The 22,896-nt window shown below is 33.0% G+C and overlaps 1 protein-coding gene across 4 annotated transcripts in view; it reads right to left on the bottom strand.

Moving 5' to 3' along the window:
• The window catches only part of DYNC1I2 (dynein cytoplasmic 1 intermediate chain 2), a 64,100-nt gene that overhangs the window by 9,555 nt on the left and 31,649 nt on the right, over window positions 1-22,896 (bottom strand). The window contains exons 5-15 of one of the 4 annotated variants that reach the window (XM_007494362.3): window positions 20,288-20,347; window positions 17,392-17,507; window positions 12,397-12,459; window positions 7,962-8,054; window positions 7,586-7,748; window positions 7,363-7,462; window positions 6,734-6,859; window positions 5,650-5,796; window positions 5,157-5,270; window positions 4,746-4,879; window positions 3,711-3,855 (exon numbers count right to left, since the gene is read on the bottom strand). In XM_007494362.3, the coding sequence (XP_007494424.1) occupies window positions 3,711-3,855; window positions 4,746-4,879; window positions 5,157-5,270; window positions 5,650-5,796; window positions 6,734-6,859; window positions 7,363-7,462; window positions 7,586-7,748; window positions 7,962-8,054; window positions 12,397-12,459; window positions 17,392-17,507; window positions 20,288-20,347 (1,261 nt within the window). The remainder of the gene's footprint in view (window positions 1-3,710; window positions 3,856-4,745; window positions 4,880-5,156; window positions 5,271-5,649; window positions 5,797-6,733; window positions 6,860-7,362; window positions 7,463-7,585; window positions 7,749-7,961; window positions 8,055-12,396; window positions 12,460-17,391; window positions 17,508-20,287; window positions 20,348-22,896) is intronic. The other 3 variants (XM_001367907.4, XM_016433702.2, XM_001367943.4) reach the window with 3 other exon arrangements.

The following is a 22,896-nucleotide window of genomic DNA, read 5'->3' as shown; positions in this document are numbered from 1 at the left end:
CCTATGGCTCTGTCACCTTTATGATCAAATCTTAACTTCTTCTGTTTGACATGAAAAAGCTTTCAGAATCTGGCTTCAACCTTGCTTTCTAGAATTACTTCACAAGAATTGCCCCCTACTCCTCAAACACACACTTTATATTCTGGCTGAACTGGATTGGCTGCTGCTTCCTACCATTGCACATGTGCCCTTGTACATACTATTGTGCAGGCATGGTATGCTCTCCCCTTCTCACCTCTGCCCCCTAGGGCCTCTGTCTTCCTTTATGGCACATCTTTTCCACTCTACATTCTCACTGGCCTGACTGTTCCAGCTCACCATGTAGGGGAAGTCCTAGCCACCATGTCTCACTTCACTCAACACTCTTCCATTCTCTCTTCTTCCACTTTTCTAGAAAGACATTTCTAGAATGCCTTTCTCTACATATCAGAAAAAACTTCATGGTCTTCAAATTTTAATTTGAGAACCACTTTTTGCCTAACAAAACTCAATTTTTGCTACTTACTTATTTGCATTATTGAAAACACCTAAGAAAAACTATTATTATTGAAAACTAGACTAGGACAAAGAAGCAATGAAAACAGTTAGATGATCCAGGTCTCTATGCAACTGCCTTATAAATTTCCTGACTAGGCAGAGATTAAAGGCTGGCTACACAAGCAGATCTACTTTAGACCAAATTAGAGACAGAGCCAAATTGAGATTTCCAGGGATTATAGATGACTTGGAGAAAGAAGAAGCAGAAAAAGAAAAAAGGATGTGTGGGAAGAGTGAGGGAGTGCAGGAAATCTTGTTTTGATGTTGGGGCCATGCCAGACTTTTGGGGGCACAAAGTTTCAACAGAACAGGATGTCTAGTCCTCCCAGTTTCTCCAAGTCTGAATCTGAATAATGAAAACTGTCTTAAGTGATCAAAGCTCTTTAAAGAAGAAGTGTTGAATGAAATTATGTCCTCGCTACTAGAGGACATATAAAGTATTCAATGTCGGTTAAATGCAAGAACTTGAAAATGCCATTATGAAAGTCTGGCATGAAATTGGCATGATGCTCTGTCTTTAAAAAGCAGACTATTAGCAAATTATTCATCTCTGACAAGGAGGGTGGAAATAGATATTACTAGGTTAAATAATGAAAAAGCATAATTAATTATAAGATCAAAATAATAAATTTGGAATTAAGTTGGGGATCAGAATCATATTTACTTGCAAAGTTGTTTTTTAAAAGAGAGAAGGTTGTTATTCACACATATCTAATAGCCTCAATCCTCTTGTGCAAAGCAGAATCGGTGCATTATGTGTAACTGTGTATGCAGAAAAGATGGACCCTTAATGTTTTTAAAGTCAGGTCTTATAAGAGGGCTTTGGAGCAGGGTAGTATGTGTTCAGGGCAATCCGTAAGAACAGAATGTGGTTATTAAGACACATGAGTTAATCAGGTCTCAGATACATACTAGCTATGTGACTCAGAGCAGGTCACTTAATCCCAATTGCCTAGCCCTTACCACTCTTTTGCCTTGGAACTAATACTTAGTATTGATGCTGAGAGAAGGTATGGGTTCAAAAAGAAAATCCATAAGTTATTCAGAATATTAATCTGGCCTTATGAACCAGCAGCAGATTTCATACTCTAATATATCATGAGTGGCTCTTTCCAAATCAGAAAATAAACTAGAACAGTTTGTTTGTGTACCTTTATGAAAGAAACCACGTCATTGTCAAATAAATAAAAATCCCTACGTAGAGCATGATGTGTAGAGATTGTCTTTGTGATAATAGTAAAAGGAAAAAAAGATATGAAGAAATATCTAAAAAAGGCATAGACATTAATGTCTGTCTTTTAGTGTTGGCAGTTCTCTGTAAGACACAGACCTGGAAACCTATAGGAGCAAAATGAATTTCAGAGTTAGAAGTTCCATCAGATACCCTCTAGTGAAATCTGTTCTTAAAGATGAATTGTCTTTATAATATTCCTCAAAAGTTTTTGCTAATAAGAGAATCCCTCTTTGGCCTTGCCAGCCAGAAGAGAAGTATAGTTTTGTTACTTTGTCTATAGAGAAGACAGTTTCATAATGGATAAAGAGTTACATATTTGCGCAGTGATCTTGGGCAGCTGGGGCCTTACAGGTCAGAAACAGAAAGAGAGCTGATCAGTTCTCAAAAGTAAGATCACTTTCTGCTTAGTGACGAGCCAATTAGACATTTCCAACCTTAGCTGTGATGCTGCTGAAGATGGGGTGGAGTGGAGGGCTCAAATTAATGACCACTCAATAGACAGTGAAGTCATAGGAAACCAGTGGAAGTTAACCAATATATCCAAGATGCCAAACTGAAAGGAGGAGAAAAGGTCTTGGAAAACACATTAATTTTTATGGTAGTTAAGACCAAACCCAGAAGAACTGTGGTAACTCAAGATTTCTAAATTAATTTCCAAATAACAATGAAAGAGTTGTAAAGGACAATAGTGTTTTAAGGAGTATTTCACCCCTTGTGTTTGTTTGTGAGGAAGAGAAGAATAAGTAGCACAGTGGCTAGAGTGCTGGGTCTCAAGTCAGAAAGACCCGAGTTCAAATCCAGCCTGAGACATTTATTCATTGTGTGACCCTGCCTGCCTCAGATTTTTCAATGGTAAAATGAGGATGATAGCATCTACCTCCCAGGGTGGTTGTGAGGATCAGAAGAGGTTATTTTTATAGTGCTTAGCACAGTGCCTTAGTAGGAACAGAGTGATTCTTTCTTTCCTTTCCTACCTATCCCCTTTCTTCTTTCTTTGCTTCCTCTTTCAACCTTCCATAAAAGGGCAGTACCCTTGGAAAGATCTAAGTTCATATCCCAGCTCTAATGTTTACTAGGTATGTGACCTGGTTAAATTACTTATCTGCATGTTACCTCAGTTCCCTCATCTGTAGATTAGTACTTGGTACCTTATCTCAAAGAATTGTTTTTAAAAAAATGGTTTTAAAATGTCAAACTATTAGGATTTTGAAGAAAGGAAAACCTTAGTGAAACTAGAATTAATTTTTGCCTTTTCTAGCCATTTAAGATGGAAAACTCTCTAAAATATCTATAATTCTCTGCCCTTTTGAACCAAAGATACTGTACACAATCTAATCTTTTCCTGACAATCCATGACTCATTATAAATAACCATTACTCTTCTAGGCTTTAAATTACGACATAGTTGTGTGCACTGTAGGGATTTTTCTATCATGTCCTTCACTTGCAGTTGGCACTTGTTATTTTATTTTAACTGTCCCAACAGTTCATGTTCTTTCTTATTTGAGGATTCTAATCTGGTATTGGTTCTGAAATTAGATAAAGAAGCTTGTTAAGAATTTTGTGCTAAACAAAAGCAAAGTAGTTCTGACAAAGCGCAAAAGCCTTGTATAGCAAAGCATAGGGCTTGAATGCAAGGCTTTAAGGCCTCTCTTTAGGGTGCTAACAGTATTTTCTCACAGCAGTATTCTCAAGTGTGAAGGTCACTAAAAACTGAACGTCTGCTTAAATGTAGTATTACTGGATTTTCTCAGTATATTATTAAGAAACAAACTCAAACTACAACATATAACAGTTCAGTGTGTTTTGTTTTACCTTAATCTAATATGATTTAATAAATATTCCCAAATAATCTCAGTTTAACTTTCCTATGTAGCTTATATTAGAGCACCACCTTGTGTCAAAACTTTGAGAAAATGACCAGAAAACACTTTAAATACCTTGGTTGTCCAAAGTTTCACTGTCCAGTCAAATGAGGAAGTTACAAAAAGATGAGAGAAGTCTACGGCTCCAACTGCTGCATGGCAATGGATTCCAGTTATTGGTCCTTGGTGTCCTTCAAACATCTCACTGATTCCAGCTTTGCTGTTTTACAAAACAAAAGCCATCATCAGGCTTGTCTCTCTGCAGCTAAATTCTCTATAAACAGACACTATACACATATATAAATATCAAGTTTTGACAAAATTTTTCTGAAGGTACCATGGATGTGACACACTGAAATAATTCTAGGAAAAGGACAACATTGCTTATATCAGATGTTATCCTGTCCAGATTTAACAACTCTTCTAAGGCTGTAAGAAAAATTTGGAATCACAAACGTTAAAGTACTGACAATATACCCCCTCAGTCCAATACTTGAATTGATGGAATAGTGAAAGGCAAAGATATGCTACACAGAAGATATAATTTTGGCTACTTTTAAACCTAAGAGCTTTGAAGTGAGGGTGATCTGTGTTTGAGATGAAACCTGGATACTCAATTTTATTTAAGGAAGAAATTGATAAGGTAGAGCCAGACAATTTCAAAACAGATGGAACAGCAGGAGAAATACTAGTCAATTTAAGATGTGTGCGTGATGTTACTGTTCAATTATCAAGGACTAGGATAAAGTTCAAATTCAAATGAACATTGACTGAAATGTAGCTGGTAATTTTTACCTTTCTGTGTACATTTAAAGGGTCAGTACAAGGAATGACAGCTATAGCATTTATATTTAGGAAATGTTGAACAGCAAAATAAAACCCTTAATCCATATCAACATAGAAGAGAAAACAATCCATCATTTTCCTTTTGGTGTGAAAGTTTCCATTTTATAAGTTTGAAAATAATGTGATTTTCTACACACAGTAAATAGTTTCATGCAAATTTCTATCAGAAAAGGGGTATAGTCAGTTTAAATACAGTTATAAGGAAGAATCTTTGTCAGCATTACAACTTTAAAAATAAACAATAATTCAAAAGTTTCTAATCACCTGCCATGGCGACATGCTGTGTATACAGAGCCTTCTTCACTTCCAACAACAAAGTTGTTGACATCTCCAACAGGGAAGGACATAGAAGTGACAGCTACAGCTTTGGACTGCTTATGAACCAACTCCATACTATCCTGGAGAGAAAAATATGTGGAACCATTTGGATAACCGATGACTGTTACTTAAAAAAAAAATTGTTCTGATCCTCACTGCTTTTTCAAAACCATTCTGTTCTGATTTGAATCTTACTCTTGCTAAAGTACTTTTACAGATTTTAGGTCACTGAAATTGAATATCATGCATGTGTTGGTATGAAAAATTCAAGGTATGCAGATTTTAAAAAATTGTAGCTTTTCATATAGCTATAAAAAACTAGTCACATAGTTTTTGGCTTGCACAAGTGAACTCTACCTGTGGATGGGAAAGCATGTCCAAACTCCATGAGCAAATTTTTCCATCAGTGGAGATGCTAATCAAATTGTGAGCATTCTGAGTTCCAACTACATTCACACAATACACAGGATGCTAAAAGGGACAGAGAGCAAAAAGAGTTTAAAAGGGTTATTCTGCAAACAAAATCGCAAACTTTCTATTTAAGGTTCAATTACAGGCATTCTCTTTTATATCAAACTTTCCTAACATTTTTAAAGCATCTTTAGATAGGATAAGTAGCTAGACTTTAAAAATCGCTACACTTAAAGAAAGAATGCTGTTTAGGAAAAGAAAAGGACTTCTAGTAAAAACATATTCTGTATTACAAAACAAAATATCTTTATATTTGTGGTTGCTGAATGCTGATGAATCTTTACAAGAAAGAATGTTTATTTTCAAATACCCTGATGAATACTATTAAGCACCCAACAACTAAGAACTGAAGAATCTTGTAGATATTTTATTTTCCTACCGTATGTGCTGCAGCTGAAAGTGGGGTTCTCTGGACCGGGGTTCTCTTATTGCTTCGATTATCCCATAATACAATTTGGCCCGAATATGTACCACCAACAACCAGATTTGGGTGAAATTTTGCAAATGTAGCTGACATTACAGCTGACTGTGGATAAAAATGTGAGAATTTTATATTTAAGGCTTAAAGGGAGAAAACTAACAATTTGTAGAAATAAACTAATCCTTTCCACTACAATTGAATATTTTGTTTTATTTTTGTTAAAATGTTTATAATTAAGTCCTTTATATGGCTCATTTAATTATATTTCACAATTTTTTTTTGTATGGAAAAGCTGTTGCTTTTCTCTTCAGAATATTCTTTGCCAAGAGAATGCTGTAGAGAAAAAGGAATTAAATATAACATTTTACATAAATATAATGAAGTAATTTCTGAAGTAAAAAAAAAATTTCACATCATTATAGTATCAAATTGTAACATAATTAGCCTCACACTTTGTCCTGACAGTAATCTGACAGGATCAGATTATATGCTAGTTTTGATTCAGTTAAATGATTTTTCAGAATTATGACATTATAAAAAGACTTTGTCATTGCAAACAGAAAAGATTTGTAAATTTTACCTTTCTACTAAATTCATTTTTAAAATCTGCATCTGTTTTCTACTTTGAACATATGTTTCTACTTAAAACTATCTAGTTCCAACTCCTCAGGCCATGTACAAGTAACTCAGTGGGCCAATAGTCTTAATTGTATATTCAGTAAAACAGTTCATGAGAAACTTCCCATGGTAAAGGCATTTTATAAAAGCTGTCCTTTCATATAATCAATTAGAATAAAGGAAAAAACAACATCAAAAGACAGTGTAGGTGTGATTAAACAATATGAAAAATGTCACAAATGTTACAAAGGGAAGACTATTTTGAATTAATTATTTTCAGTCAACATCTGTTTGCAAATACATGTGGTTTAGTAAATGCCAACCCAATGAAATCATCATGTTGACAAGCAGAAAGAAAAAGGGCATTTGTCTAAATTCGTCAATAGAGGTTCAACATGGGGGATGACAATTTCTCACGTCCTACCTGGCAGTGAAACACATACTCTGGGGTAGTTTTTTTGTATTTCATATTCCACACAAGGGCAACCCCATCGGGCTCATGAGGAGCATCTTCATTATTGTTATAAGAGGCCACGAGTAATTCTGGGTACTGGTTACAAGAAATCAAATAGAAAAGAAATTTTGCTTCAGTGAAAATGGTTTTATATTTTGACTACTAAATTTTCACTACACAATTAATTTTGAACTATAAATGTCTGTTCCCTCTCCTCAGAAAGTACTAAACTTTTGTTTAAATGTAATATCCCACAATATTTATGCTTATAATGAGTTTAAATTCTGTCCTAATGTTAAAAACTATATTTTATTCAAACACATATTATGTATTGCAGTTTTATGTTTTATTAAAATCACTATAAATGGGATTCAGGTAACTTTTACCCTAGATTATCCCCACAAAGGATGAATGTTTCCAGTCTGTCCAAAGGCCAGAAAATGAAATGAACATTTACTCTAGAAATTTGCCTGAGGATTATTTTTATAAATGTATATTAATAAATCAGCGATGGTGCCTACTGCCTTCCAGAGACAATGGCCTACTTTGTTCAAAATGAAACTATTTAATTATTAAATATTATTTTTGTTCTATTTTACCTGAGATGACCAATCCAGACAACTAACAACACGATGCTTTGACCAACGTTCATCAAAAAACTGTCTATTTAAGGAGAGTTTAGCACCTGCTTGAATTTCTCTGGAAAAATAAAAACAGAAATGCCACCAAAGACATAAAAGATATAAGACCTTATATCAGACCTTTTCATTAAAAATAATTCAACACTCATCATGTCACAGATCTTAAGAGACTAAATATTACCCTTCTTTATCTTCCAAATCTCTTCCACTGTAGTCAAAGAAGATGTTAATCTGCTCAGAAAGAGCTCTTTCTACAATTCTTGTGGAATGATCAAAGAAACTTAGAAACTCTTCAGAGTGCAAGATCTGTTGTTTTTCCTCTTCAGTGAGCTCATGAGGGGGGACTGGAAAATAAATATTTCTTTCTTGCAGATTCACTTATATCTGGTAAATCATTTATAAATCAACTTTCTCATCACATACCCACATAACACCTTTTGTCATACAATAATATTGTTCTCTTTTATAACACACGAGCAAAAGTAAAATCTCAATGGGGGAAAAGTAAAATCCCATTGAAAAACTAAAATTAAGAATACTTTAAAAATCATTTGTACCTTCTTCTTCATCATCATCTTTCTTTAAAGTTTTCTCTTCTTCAGGTTCTAAGGGTGGTTTGGGGATTACAACATCATCATCTTCCTCCTCATCTGAAAAAATAAAACCATTACAAATAATATTTCTACCAGAATAACAACCAAAAAACTGTGCAAGGAAATATTTCACAAATTGTCATGTTAATACAAAAATAAATTATTTTAAAGGTAAAACAAGGTACAAACAAAATGGGCCTATTTCTAAAAATTTATCTTTAAAACCAATATGTTTTTGTTCCCAATTTCATTTCTAAAAATAAGGAGTGTTAATTAGACTATTTGGATAAAGTTTCATGTATGTCTGAGTAGTATTGCTGATAATCCTGCTAAATTCTATAGCCATGTAAACAGAAATAAGATACATAAGCAATTTTCAAGGATTCCCAATGGGAATCTCTGAAATCTTGAAGAGGCATTCATCATTCAAGACAAGACAAAGTGTGACTACTGTACAGTTTTATGCAACATGCTGTTACCATAATATGCAGAATATAGAAAATCAAATATCTCAAATGACCTACAGAGCTGCTTGCTTACTTGTGACCTAAAACTCCTCAACAACTAATAAGTCTTCCTATGGGCAAGCAGTGGTCTAAATTTGCTTTCAGGCTGCTATTCTGAAAGGCAGGTTTTGTAAAAAGCTCATAGCAGTGTGGCCACATTCTATTTTCTATTATCATCAATGAATTTCTGACACAATCATCATCTTATCAGGCAATAAGAGTTTTAAAACAAATGTTTTCACTTAATTTCAGTAAATAATATGTTAACAAAGATGTAGCCTAATGATAGGCAAGGTTTATATGTCTTTTATATTCTTCTATGTCCTCTTAAATCCTGAAAGCAAGAAAATGACATCAGATTACTTATTGAAAATGTTATGGAATATGTAGTGCTTATTTTGTCTTCCTCTGCATCCCAGAATGGATCTGTAGGAAGAACACCTTCATTTTTATTGGTTAAACAGATTTCTCATCTGTCTTTAAGGGAATGGCAGCAGGAGCCTGCAGGATGCTTCATCTTAAGTAATGAGACTATTCAACAAGGGGACTCTACTTGTTAGTCATAGTCATCTCTCTGACCCATGTTCAAAGTTATCTAACACACATATACACACAACACACACAAAGAGTGGTCAAGGGATGGGAACCAGCTGCCAAGCCATAGTCCCAGCAGCCAGGCCAGCTGACTAGATAGCAGCAACCAGATGGTACTGCTGGGATTGTGTCTTTCTGCTATGAGGTGGCAATGGGATGGCATAACATTTTTCTGCCTGACTGCTTCCAATCATGTCTTTCCCCAATGGCAAGCCTGTGCAATTACCAACACTCCAGGAGGTCTACAGACAAGCCTTTACCCTGCAAACAAAATACAGCTTGTAGGCCATACCAGCTGCCAAACCACACACATAGTGTTAGGTTTAGAGAGCTCTGAAAATCTTTCTAACTCTATAGTATAGGCAATAAAAATATAACAGTATCTGTAGGAAAGAAAGCTTTAAATGACACTGCATAATGCACACAATGATACAACCTCCAACTTAATCAAAATGATAATGACGTATGCCAATCCTACATTACTTGAAATTGAGCGATTTTTACGTTCTGACAAGTTTACAGAACTAGGATAAATGGCATGAATGATTTCAATATATGCTCATACTTTTGAACCAAATGGTGAAGGTTAAAATTTTTCCTTTCAAGGGCCTCAATCAGCCACAAAGGAAAACAGTAATCACTGTCTTTTCAGCCAGCCCAACCGCATTTGTCAGCCCTTTCTCCGTCAATGCAGCCAGAGCAATCAACCTGCCAAACATTCAGAATGGAAAAACAATCTGAAAATACAGGGTATAATGCACCTGCCAGTGAAAATGGCCATTTCAAGAAAAGCTAGTGATCTCAGTGACCCTGCTGAGGAGGCGGTGGTGCAAAGGGGAAAGAACGCGTAAAAGAATTCTTAGTGATCTCCACTCTCTTGCACATTGACACTTCCTTACAAAGCACGCCAATTACAGCTTTTGTGCTACTTAAAAAATGAAAGCTTTTTTGGGCAAAATAATCACACAGAGAAACAGAAAGACACGACTCCTTTTTAGATGAATTCTCATGTACAACGGACTATTAATCTGAAAACAGTATAACCGGTAGCAGTTCTATCCTGGACTGTTCAAATATAAAGTTGAATTCCTGACATCTAGTCTTTACAGGTGGAAGGAATAAAATTATTAATCCCACTTAATGTAAAAGATAATATTAGAATAGCAAAGCACATATTTTTAAATGAAAAATCCAGCATGTGGAAATATGGATTTTTAACTGTTTCACACTATTCATTCAATTCTACATTTAACCTGAACTCAAAATTAAGTTCTAAATTCAAAAGGTAAAAGGTTTTGCCACCCTGAAGAGGTCATTTCTTAACATTATGAATTAGATGCTGTAGCCTCCCATCCTCATCCCTTTCTCCTCCCTCAATTTTATTGCATTACACTGCTTCTAAGTACCATTTTCAATGACAGATGTCAAATTCCTGTCATAATGCATGTGGTCAGCACTTTAGTGCTAAGTGACCTCATAATCTACATATTTTAGAGAAAAGATCTTGTAGAAGATCTTCTCTCCTCTTTTAATATTTAAAATGCAAATGACATCTATTATGCAGTGATCTGTATTCCTTCACATGACACTCTCAATACCAAATGCCCATATGTATTATTTTGTTTGCATCTGATGATAGTATAGCAGCTATTTAAATATATGTCCTACATATTTTAGTTTTTGAATGACTGAATGTTTTAGAATTAAGTCTCAGAATGTCTTCCAGGTTAAAAATTTGCTGATTTAAAGCTACTATCAGTATCACTAAAATTTAAGTCTCAGAAATAGTAATCTACAGAAATGAAGAAAAACGGGGAAAAGTTATTTTATTTGCCATGAGCAAAACAAAAATCATGGACTCAATAGTTATAAAGACTGATTAAGTAATACTGGCATCCATGTAAAGATCAAATACACCAAAGTATCCCATCTCACTAGTCTGATATAATTCTTTAAAAAGAAGAATCTCATTATAAAGCATATTGAAAACAATATGCTTCCTTCACATCATAATAATCTGAACATTAAGTGTTTATTACTTTCTCAATTAATCTATAAGAGCATTATGTTATTAAGACATTCTATGCAAGTCCTTGCTGTATAAGAACATATTTAAAACTTGAAAAAACTACAGGAGTAGGAAGACTGAAAAATGGGACTGCCATGTCACATCAATTTATTGATGAATATTCATTACAATATGCTAAGTGGTTAACTCCATGCTTTTTCTGACAGGGGATCTAAGGTTATAAACTGAGCAGTAAAGAGTGCACAAAAGTAGCAGTTACTTTTAAAATGACAAATCTCTTGTCAATGAATGCTAAAACCAGGTTTAATGAACCACTGAATTTTTACTTTGAGTTAACATCAAAATTGTGATGTATTTTGGTGAGATGGAAAGAAAAGCTATGCTGTAAATTAAGCTGTATCTAGCAATAACACTATAGAGTGAAGTTCCAGTTGTCTGAGTAATCTGTTGCTATAGAGTAGGTTAATCAAAGTTAAATCATCTGTGAAATGGGTGGCCTTTGTTAAGCTGAAGGTGTCTTCAGATCAAGTTTTCCCATCTGTTTTTCACTGTACATTCAGAACATTTTCTAATAATATCCTAAAGCTATATATACCTATCTGCCATAAAATTATTTCACATTTCCACAATGCACATTAAATATTAAGAATAAAATATTCCATCAAATGGAAAGTTCTCTTTAAAAAATTCACAAAACATCTTGAACTAATTATAAATATTCAAACCCATTCAAATATTAAATTGATTCATTCATTAAACATTTCTGATTCTATAATTTATCAAATATGTTCTACATGATAATACTGCTTATCTTCAGGTATGAAGAATGAATAATTGTACATAAGAGTACTGTGTCTATATGAATGCATCACATTCTATAGCTTTGTTGGGCATATGTACCCTACTGTTAGCTAATGCAATAAGGTATGTGAAACAACCTAATAACATAAAAGAAATTAAGTGCAATATTTATATTACAAAAAGGATTCACTACAGTTTCCTTAAAGAGTATATTTCTATAATACCTTTAAAATATGATTCAACTTAGAAAATTTGAATTTATGTAATTTCTGGGAAGACATCTAGTTCATAAAACAAGACACATAAGCACTGGGGAAGGAGCAAATAGTCCCTTACCTCTTACCATAAAGATATTTTTTCAGTTCTTAAATTGTTCTACTTTATAACTTTGAAAATAAAAAATCAAGTTTTAAATAAAAATAATTAATTTCCCATTAATACTTGTGAAGATAGCATTTCTGTTCTGTACCATTTTCATTTTGAGGAATGTGATTTTCCAATTGCCAGTAATTTTCTTTTTCCGTATCGTATTCTGTCAAAGCAAAAATGAATATAACAATATCCCTTTACTTTATAACAATGAAATTAAGGTAATATAACTTTAGACATACACACAAGAAAATCAGTTTCATTTGTTATCAATGATCTATTGACATACACAACTCTCTAAGGTCACATGGTCTTTTAAAATGATTTTGTTCCTCAACAGAAAAAAATAAAACAAAAAACAATCAACGGCTGACTTTTTCATTAAGAAATAGCCTGTTATTTATGTTCTGACAGCAGATCTACCTTTCTAAGAATACTATAATGATGCTTTTAATGATTATATATTTTTTACTTGGTTACAAAAGCTTATGAATTTGATTCCTCTCCTTCTCCTCATAAAAATTCTACTTTGGTAGCTAACCATTTATAGCCAACAAGTGATATAGAGAATCTTTACATCTTCACAAATACTTAATTTTCTCATAACAAAATCTTCTATCTATTCAGATTAATGCTTTAAACAAGCATAATGTTCAATGCCTTTTTTCATTATATTCTTTGTAAATTCTTTAAGAAATGAAATGCTCTGATTTACTATTATTAATATGCACTTGAATGACAATAAAAGAGTTTATAGACATGCTATATTATGTACAAGAGAACCAGGAAAGGCAGATCGTCTGGCAGGCAAAGCTTATGATGTAACGGAAAGCAAAACACTTTGCTTTGGATCTGGAATAAGAAGCCTCATATTTGAATTTCAAAACTTCCACTTGGGCACTTGGTGACCAGGGGCAAATCATTGGACTTGAGTCTTAATTTCAAGTAAAAATGAAGAACAATACCTGCTATACTTACCTAAGGTTGTTATGAGCACCAAATGAGAATGTATTACTAAGTGCTTTGTAAACATAAACATATAAGCGTGAGTTATAAGTTATAATTCCTATTATCATAGTCTTGTCCTCACAGAGCCAAAAAAGGAGGGAGATGAGCTGTGTACTTTAATTCCCAAAGTTTAAAATGTATTTGAGAAAAAATTCAAACTTCCAGACCAATTAAAACCAATAACAATATCTAATCTCAAAACCCAAACCCAAATCAGTTTTGTGACAAATGCCGTCAAATTGGTAGAGAAAGAAACAGTTTTAAAAAGTAATTTTCAAAATTGTCACAAGAACTTTTTTAAAAGTAAAAGAAAGCGCATGAGTAACCTAACTTTTGCAGTAGTGTATCCACTGGCAACCACTGCTAGAAGGTGGAGAGTACACAGCTCTATGTTCCTACAATGAAGCTCTTTACCTGCAGTGAGTGAAATTGGCTGAGATCACATGATCCCAGCCAATTTCACTCACAGCAGGTGTTTTAAGTGAAGCACCTCAGTGCAGAAACAGCACTACCAACTTACAGAGTAAACTTGGATGAAAGAAAGATGATGGCCAAAGGAGAGAATAATGAAAAGGGGCAGACAAAAGAAAATTACCTTTTTTAAACAAGGGGAGAATGAATCTACATAAAAAAATTTTGAAAGTAAGAAGACAATGGGTTAAGGCTAACAACATTTTTGTGGTGATACTATTTTTGCACTGATTATCAAGGCTCCCCAAGTTTAGGCCAATGACTTTAATTCACCATCTCTTACACTCAAATGGAGATTTGGGCAATTTTGTTTCATGGTGAGCCTTGAAAATTTGTTATAGCTCTTAAATGGGAACCAACCAGGATAAGTTTGAGAACCACTGTATTAAAGCAATGGCTAAGCACCGTTATAGTTAAGTCTAAAGTGTTTCCATTATAAAAACCCTAATTTCAGGGTTTCTCTCTTCCCCTCTTCCCCCAAGCCCTATAAATTATGACATGAAACTTAATGTAAGAGTCCTGAACATGGAAGTAATTTTCTTTCTACATCATTTGATAACACTCTCTTTATTTCCATAGTTTAAGAATAGCCCAAGGATCATTCTATGCCAATTATGTCCCTCAATCCTGTTATAGAGGAAGGACCACCTCTGTTGAAAAGAGGGTAATTTAGTGCCTACACATAGTAGGCCCTTTTAAGTACTTGTTGAGTGTTTGTGGCCCCTATGAAATTTGCAACATGAAGTAATAAACTGAGCACTGGATTTGGAGTCAGAAAACCTGGTTTCAAATCCCAGCTTTCTTGTCTGCAAAATGAAGGGTTTGGAATAGATAATCTCTATGTTCCTTTCCAATTCTAAAATCCCATGAACATATAAGCTTGCTAATAAATATACCCATCCCATGAAGAAAAGTCTTTTCTCCTTTTAATAAGAACTATTGTTTAGCCATTTCCTCCTATCCTATAGTAAAATAATTGATTTTTTAAAAACCTAAATATGGGGCTCACTATGTCTCCTTATTCAACTTCTGGTAGTTGAATTTGGCCTATCATTCTAGGTTGTTGAGATTTCTTCTGAGCCTGATTCTACCATCCAACATGTTAGCTTATCCCTCCCAGTTTCATGTTATCTAAAAATATCAAATTATCTGTTAGAGCATGCTCCAACATTTACAAGATTTGTATCTGTGTTTTTTTCATGTGATCTGACAAAATTTTAAGATATTCTAAGTAATTTAATCATAGGATGAAAATGAAAACAATTAGTATATATATAATAGTCTCATTTTAATAAAAGTATGACATTATACTTCTTACAAGGTCTGTATAATTATTTGAGGTTACTGGCATTAACTCCTGAAAACAGGTGAAATTTAATTTCCCTTTCAACTATTCTCTAAGTAAGATCCTAATAATTTTTAGAGACATAGTATAATATAATAAAAAGATCATTGAATCAATAGTCATAGGCTAGTACAAGTTATGTCACTAGCTAATTGCATAAAATGGGGGTAAGTTAGTCACTTTCTGGGATTCCAGTTTCCTCATTTGTAAAATGAAAGAATTTCACTTCTTTATTAAACAAATATTTACTAAGCTGTCACTTAAGGAAGGCCTGGTTCTAGGGTCTGGAAATATATAGGACATAATTCCTATTCTCAAGGTTCTTCCAGTGTAAAAAGAGGAAAATTATATAGAAATAATGGATATGTGGCATAAATGGAAAGGAAAAGATACCAAAGTGCTATAAGAAATCTTAGATCACTTTTATACTCAAGGGTTGGGCTAGATGACCATTAATGCTATTTTTAGATCTAAGATTACAGAATTATCAAAACAAAACTCCTTATATACAGCCTTCTAAACAGCTGATAGCAATTCAAAGACATATAAATGACCCTTATAAAAAACTAAATAGAATTATTTATATTTTACCAGCAAAGAGATTGATATATGCAGAGGCTAACTGGTTTTCCCAAATTACTGAATGAAAAAGAACACAAATCTCAGTACAATAATTTATTCACTAGACCATGATGCTACTTGGGTAATTATTTAAATCATTTTAATAGAATGGAAAAAATGCTGGGTAGTCTGTGTAGTTGTCTTATAATAGCAATTTATTCACATCTGCTAATCAAATAACATAAAACACTAATATTTTCATCTCTGCATGTCAAAAATAAGATTTTAAAATGTAACTTCATAAAGTTGAATCTGGTTAATATCATTATATCATGAAGGTTTATAAAAATAGCTTTAAGGTACTTTTCACTTTGAAAACAGCTAGTGTTTACCAAATTGATATCGATGTATAAACATATACATCGATATCAATCATTAATATAGATCAAACATCACTAAGTTTTAAGTTAAATATACTTGCAAAGAAGCCTTGTTCTACTTGCATTCCATTTTCTAAGTTATACATCTAATAATGTAGCAGTAAAAATGTATACAACTAATGTAGTTTATCTTGTACCCATATTTAGAGCATTGGTATTTTTATGAACACTACAAGCATTTCCTGGAAAAATGTAGAGAACATTAAGTGCTGCAGGACTTAATTTTTAAATTAAATGGGCCATAGTTTTAATTAGTATCTGTGATTTAAACTATTTCCTTTCCCTAACCACTAAAAGAATTTATTATGAAATTAAGTTCTTTAAGACTTATAAATTAAGCCTATACTATGTGACCTGACATGTGACTCTATTTCTCGAGGCATAATTTTTATGCCTTTCCAGTTAACTGAAAAAGACAATTTTTGCAGATGTGAAAACCTGAGCATCCCAAAAAAGAAGGTCATTCCCTTGAGACTCTGCAACAGGATAAAAACCAGATAAAAACAACTATGAAGGAGAGTACTAACATTCTCTTTCTAATAAGTGAGTTATTTGCCAAATGGAAACTGAGATTCTTACTCTCCATCCGTTTGATTGGACATGACTAAATCCCCTAGGAGGGATTTGATCAGGATCATTTCTATGTGTGACCTCTATAGACTTCAAAGGGCAGAGAAATGATATTTCAATACTTTTAAATTTAACTCATTGCTTCTAGTCAAGGTTTTTGTAATGGAAAAAGAAAATTTCTATGACTAATGAATAAAAATGCTTATGTACAAGTCAAATCTATGTTAATCAGAGATGGTTATAAAAGCAACAAAATAGAGCACCTACCTCTTAAAATAGCTAACGTAATGGGAAGTAGGGGAGAAGGAAGAGTTGGACTAGGTATTCTTTCAAGTCCTTTCCAGTTCTACCCTATGAATGGGTATCATTCACCTTCATAGATAACCAATTATAAAGAATATGACAATATAATTGAAATATGGATGCTATGCTGTCATAGAAAGTAATTATTTCATATTTTGAAAAATTGTACTCAAATAAGAAAACAACACTTCTATTAATTTATTGTTCTTGTTCATATTAAATGTGACAAAGTAGAATGCAAAAATATTAATGTATCACATGAAATATGTAAAAATTTCAAAGTAGGCCAGCTTAAACTTCTATCAATTTTTCAGTTTAAAAAGTATATTTCATAAACTTTCAAAATAAACCAATATAAAATTGAGAATCTATGGAAAACACAAAAATTGATATTTACCTTCTTTTGGTTGTGCCATAACTGGTGTCTGAGTCTCCTTTGTGTATGTGACAATTTCTCGAGGAGGAAAGTCAACTTGTGTAATTTTAGCCATCCCAAGTTTAATAGGTCCTCGTCTAAATAAAGTGAATACAAATGTTATTTTAATACAACAAATGACACACATTTACAAAATCACTCTACTTTAGTTCTGCAAAATAATAACTTAAAATGTAATTTTACCCCATTTTTACATGTATTTATAATTTAAAATAAAATTACTATTGTGATAAATTTTAGATGAATTTAAACTAGTCTCGTTTTTAGCAAAAGAAAAAATCCATAAAAATCAAAAGATTTTCCTGGTTATAGAACTACTGATTTTAAAATATTCAAAATAAAAGAATAAGATAAAATTAAAAGACATTTCTTTAAGAAATTAATTTCCAGATGGGGGCATTGAATTAGGCTTATTGTTTGGAGTAGTTTTCAAAAGAGCAATATCAATTGAAACATTAGTTAGATTTTCAAAGTGAGGTGAAGGGAAAAATTGAGATTTACTCAATACCAGGTTCAGTCCCTGTAGATTGAGAATGAAGCAAGTAACCTTAAAATGAGGAAAGTAGAAGGGGATTCTCTTAAAAAAAAAAAGTTTTCCCATCTTTCATTTTGCTGAAAACTAGCAGTTATGGTTATTTTTAGTTTGGATTTTAAAGTTAAATTTTCTGGAAAAATTCTCATTATCCTTCTGAATAATCAGTATTACTCTCAACTTTACAGGGGACCAAATTGAGGTATAGGCATATAAACTAAATAAGTTATCTAGATTCCCTAATAAAAACACTTTTATTATTTAAGGCAGAGGAAGATAAAAAAATAAACATTCATTTTCTTGTTGGGGGGATGGGTAGGGAAAGAGGAGATAAAGAAAAAGGAAAACAAATAATCTGATTCAGGGATTTGAATGAACAACTTCTCTGGAGGTTGTGTTAGGCCTTAAAACTGAGAATTGCAAGCATGACTCCAAACTTGTGTTTTCTAATCTGGGATTTATTCAACAAAGTCATGAATAGGTTCTAAACAATAAATAATGTCTTAAGTAGGGGCACCTAGGTGGCACAGTGGATAGAGCACCAGGCCTGGAGTCGGGAAGACTTAAATTCAAATCTGACCTCAGATATTTCCTAGCTTTGTAACTGTAGGAAAGTCACTTAACCCTATTTGTCTCACCCTTACCATTCTGTTTTAGGATTGAAATTAAAAAGGTAAGGTTTAAAAACAACAACAACAATAATAATAATGTATTAACTAAATCTTTCCTCACATAAATTATATTCAATATGTATAGTCTCTAATCTATATGCCAGAATGGCAGGATGGTATAGTAGATAGACCAGCTGAGGAATCAGAAGGAACCGAATTCAAGTCCTGCCTCTCATACATAGTGGCTGTATGACCCTGGGACTTTCCCTGCTCTAACCAACTATCTTGAACTGTCAGCTGTGGAGAAGGTGCCAACTTGCATTGGCAGAGGGAGTTTCCTCTACCAATAAAATCACAGGTTCAGTCCCTATGCCTGTATATGCTGTCATTACCAGAATATTATGGTAGTATCACTATAATATTTAGACAAATGTCCTGTTAACAGAGAGTTTTAAGATGTAAAAAAATGGAGCATTTCCCATTATTCTGAACTGAACAAAAATCCTTATGTGATTTGATTTATAGAAATAATTAACCAATTTAAAAAACTCTTCCCTACAAAAATTTTAAGCACAGGAGTTCAATATTCAATGTAGGACTTAAGAAAATTTGAATGGAGTACTCTAGCCTTACATAAAGAAAGGAACAGAATGGTAAATGTGACAATATTAAATGGGAAAATTAAGGAGAACTTTAAGAAAATTGGAATTTGAATGGCCACATTTTTAAAAGTTTTATTGACTTTAAAGTGCAAACCATACAAGAAAATTAACTATTTAAATTTCTGAAGGGTGAAAAAAAATCAAAAGATAATTCTAAATCAATTACATTAGGGCCAAATTACTAACCTAAATGCATTTGGTCCTTATAGTAACACAATTATAGTATATTAAAAATGCACCCCCCCAATACAGTAAAACCTCATTTATCTGGCAATCTTAATCTAGAACAAATAGTGAAAATTAAAAGTAAATCATTAAGGTTTCTGAATATAATAAAACTGGTATCACAAAACTTAGGTCCCAAGGCTTAGGTTCTTAAAATCTATTTCCTTTTGTTGACAACTGAGTTTCTTATAGAATTCTTAATCTGATTTCTTATACTATAAACAGATTAGAAACAGCTCTGTGGAACTGAGGAAGGGCTTCTAGAAGCAGGCACACTGATGGCATCAAGAAATGACAACTGAATGAGAGATAGAAAAACTAAAAAATCAGAGAAAAGTACTAAAAAAGAATTTTGAGACTTTGGGAGAGGGACAAAAGCCTCTACACCTCAACAGTCACTAGGAACATCACTCAGCTACCTAACAGTATAACAATTCATGTTCAGGATGATCCTGAATTATTTGGAAAAGGTTAAATCATAGTCAGCATAAATTCTGTGCCTGACACTTGCTAGCTTTGGGGCCTTGCGCAAAACATTTAGAGGCTCACTGCCTCCTGCAACTTCCTCAAACTTGATTCATCTTTTAAGCCATGTATTAGAGCACATTTTATTTAGGAAGGCAGGGAAAAATTTAAAAATGCTTACATCCAAAAGGATCAGAATAAAAAACTTTTGGTCCCTTAATTACATTAAAAAATTCAGCTATGTGCCAGATAAATGAGCTATCAACTGTAAAACACAAATTCTTTGAACTATACTGCTTTATATTTTATACATGAGAAAATATTAAATTCACATAAAAAAGGAAGATAAATCTATTCAATACCCCAAATCAGAATCAGAATGAAGCTGGAGAACTGATGGATCAGTATCCCAATGCAGCGTCCTGATTGGTTGTAGGCCAACCATGAAGCATTAGTAAAAAAGGTCATAAGTTAGTGAAGCAAATAGTTTCTATGAATGGGTAAAAAGCATTGTTTATTCATTGTTTAAGATTTAAACTAACATTCTGGTCAGTAGAAACAAAAACAATTAATACTCAAAGCTTTAGTTCATACAGTAAGGAAAATGTGGTTAAAAATCCAAACATATAATTCAAAGCAGTTAAAAGATATACCCAGCATTTTTGGAAAATACAAAATGCACAGCAACAGATAAGAATAGCACAAAGCAAATAAAAATGGCCCAAATCGTACATTGTTTATAAAACACAGCAAGGTAGAAACTACTGAATTCTTATCACACAAAATTAGTTTTTAAAAATCTTGGCATAATAACCTTCTTGCCCAAAGCATTAAATGTGTGCAGGAAATTGTCATATTGGTTAAGGAAATGAGTCAACACATAAGCCTTTTGGTAAGGAAACCAAAAAAGACTATTCCACTGGGATACTGAATGACTAGAGTTTCCAAAATGTGACCCTGCTGTAATTTATAGGTTAAGCACTGCCTTGGGCTTCTTCTATATGTCATCTGTTTTTGAAAAGAACTAAACTTAATTTAGTCTTTAAAAAATTATATTAGAATATTTAAAAATAGAATTATATATACATTGGGTCTTACATTACTGTTCTTTAAAAAGGCAAATTTATCCTATACCACTCTTGATTTGTTTTTGCTTTGCTGGAGGATAAACAAAAACAACTGGCTGAATTAGCTCAACCTAGTCTAGCCAGCTATTTCCAATTCTCCTAGAGAACAAAAAGACATTTCTTCATAGCAGCATTCTTATGATTATGAATGAAAGCTTAGTTATACAAGCAATGTGAAGACCATATTCCTTATATATACATTAAACATAAGCATGTGCAATCCATTAATACTATAATTTTAGTAAAATATATTTTCTCACATTTAAAGAAAACACAGGAAGTTGCATAGGCATCAATAAAGACACTATGCTATTTTGTTTATTAACCAATTTAACTGGTTTATAAAAGAACATAAAGACTTAAATAATTGTAAATTCAGTGAAACCGTTATATTTAAAATGCATTTAGCAGGCTTTAGAAAGTTTATATGAGATAAAACTAAAGACAAACCACAAAAGTCTTCTCTCTAGAAGATTTTGCATACTTTTCAGAGAGACAGGAGACGACAGGGAAGATCGGCTTTGTGCTAAGCAATGAATGCAACAAACTTGGGCTTTGTTAGACTAAGAGGGGATTTCAAGAGATGTTCTACAAGGAATGGTCTGTCTTCAGATTCTACATTATAAAATGCCTGCTGTAGTGCTTTCAACGACATAAAACTTCATATGGAGGGAGAGGTGATTTTGGTCTGAAACCAAATATGGTTTTAATGGATCAAGGAGCTGACTTCAAAATGTACCCAGAAGTGAAAAGACATTGCAAAGCAGAGATGTAATGTGTTTTCTACAACTAGCCTTCTGATTATAGGGGCTTACAGAAAGATAAAATGAAGAAATGAAATTCACAGATAATCTAAAAGTCTGATCTTTGTCAACTCTTTCAACATTTTCTCCCAATGAACCTTTTGACCACTAATAATTAGCAAAGCTGACTGCTTCTCATCTGACTTCTCTCCATCTCTCCTTACCTTTTGTGGGGGAAAAGATGGCCACTGAGGATTAAAAATAAAAAAGTCAAAAAGATGAAATGGAGAAAAGAGGAATGTGATGAAATGAAAAATCAGCATTTGAATAAAAAAAAGTTGATTGACGAGAGGTTTAGATTCAAGAAAAGAACTACTTATAGACTTATAAGATACAATGCTAGTTTATATAGAGTTGCAAATTTTGGTTCTCATAATCATTTACATTTTTCTACTAGAAATGTTCTCGGCCCTAAGAAATATCGATTAAGGCATTTTTATATTTTCATTTTTGATAAGACCATACTCCCTACCTATTTCTGAATAGCCATGGGATTCTATAATATATTTCAAACATTTCTCTTCTTCCCCTTCCCCCCCATTCCTCCATCTCCTTAGCAAAGTTTTTTTGTCATGCAATTACAGAATCCTGGCAAACTTGCCAGATCCTTTCACTAGTTGAATTTTGGGGGCTCATAATTTTCCTTTTCAAGATTTCTTCTTAATCTCTCTATTATTTTACTCTATTTTCCCCAATCCATTTTCTGGTTTTTCCGTGTTCTTCACTCTGTCCTTTAGTATCAAAGATTGCCTCATATCAGCATTTGGAAATAACATCCACCTACCACCAACTCTCTTCCCTCAATGCTAAATTCTTTTGCTTATCTTATCCCTGAAGTATTTCTGAAAGTTAAGTAGCTATCTTTCCTTTCATTCTTTGGGAAATTTATGTCTCTAAATCAGACTATAATTTTGAAAACAAAACACTATCAAATGAAAGAACCAGAATTGACATTAGACTACCTTAGTCCAATGATATATTTACATGTTCCAACTATTATATTATTGGTGTTTTATATATATATATACACACACACACACA

The sequence above is a fragment of the Monodelphis domestica genome, chromosome 4 (genome assembly GCF_027887165.1).
Source record: "Monodelphis domestica isolate mMonDom1 chromosome 4, mMonDom1.pri, whole genome shotgun sequence".
NCBI classification, from domain to species: domain Eukaryota; kingdom Metazoa; phylum Chordata; class Mammalia; order Didelphimorphia; family Didelphidae; genus Monodelphis; species Monodelphis domestica.
The sequence above is the reverse complement of the archived record's forward strand: the minus strand, read 5'-3'. Positions and strand labels throughout refer to the sequence as shown.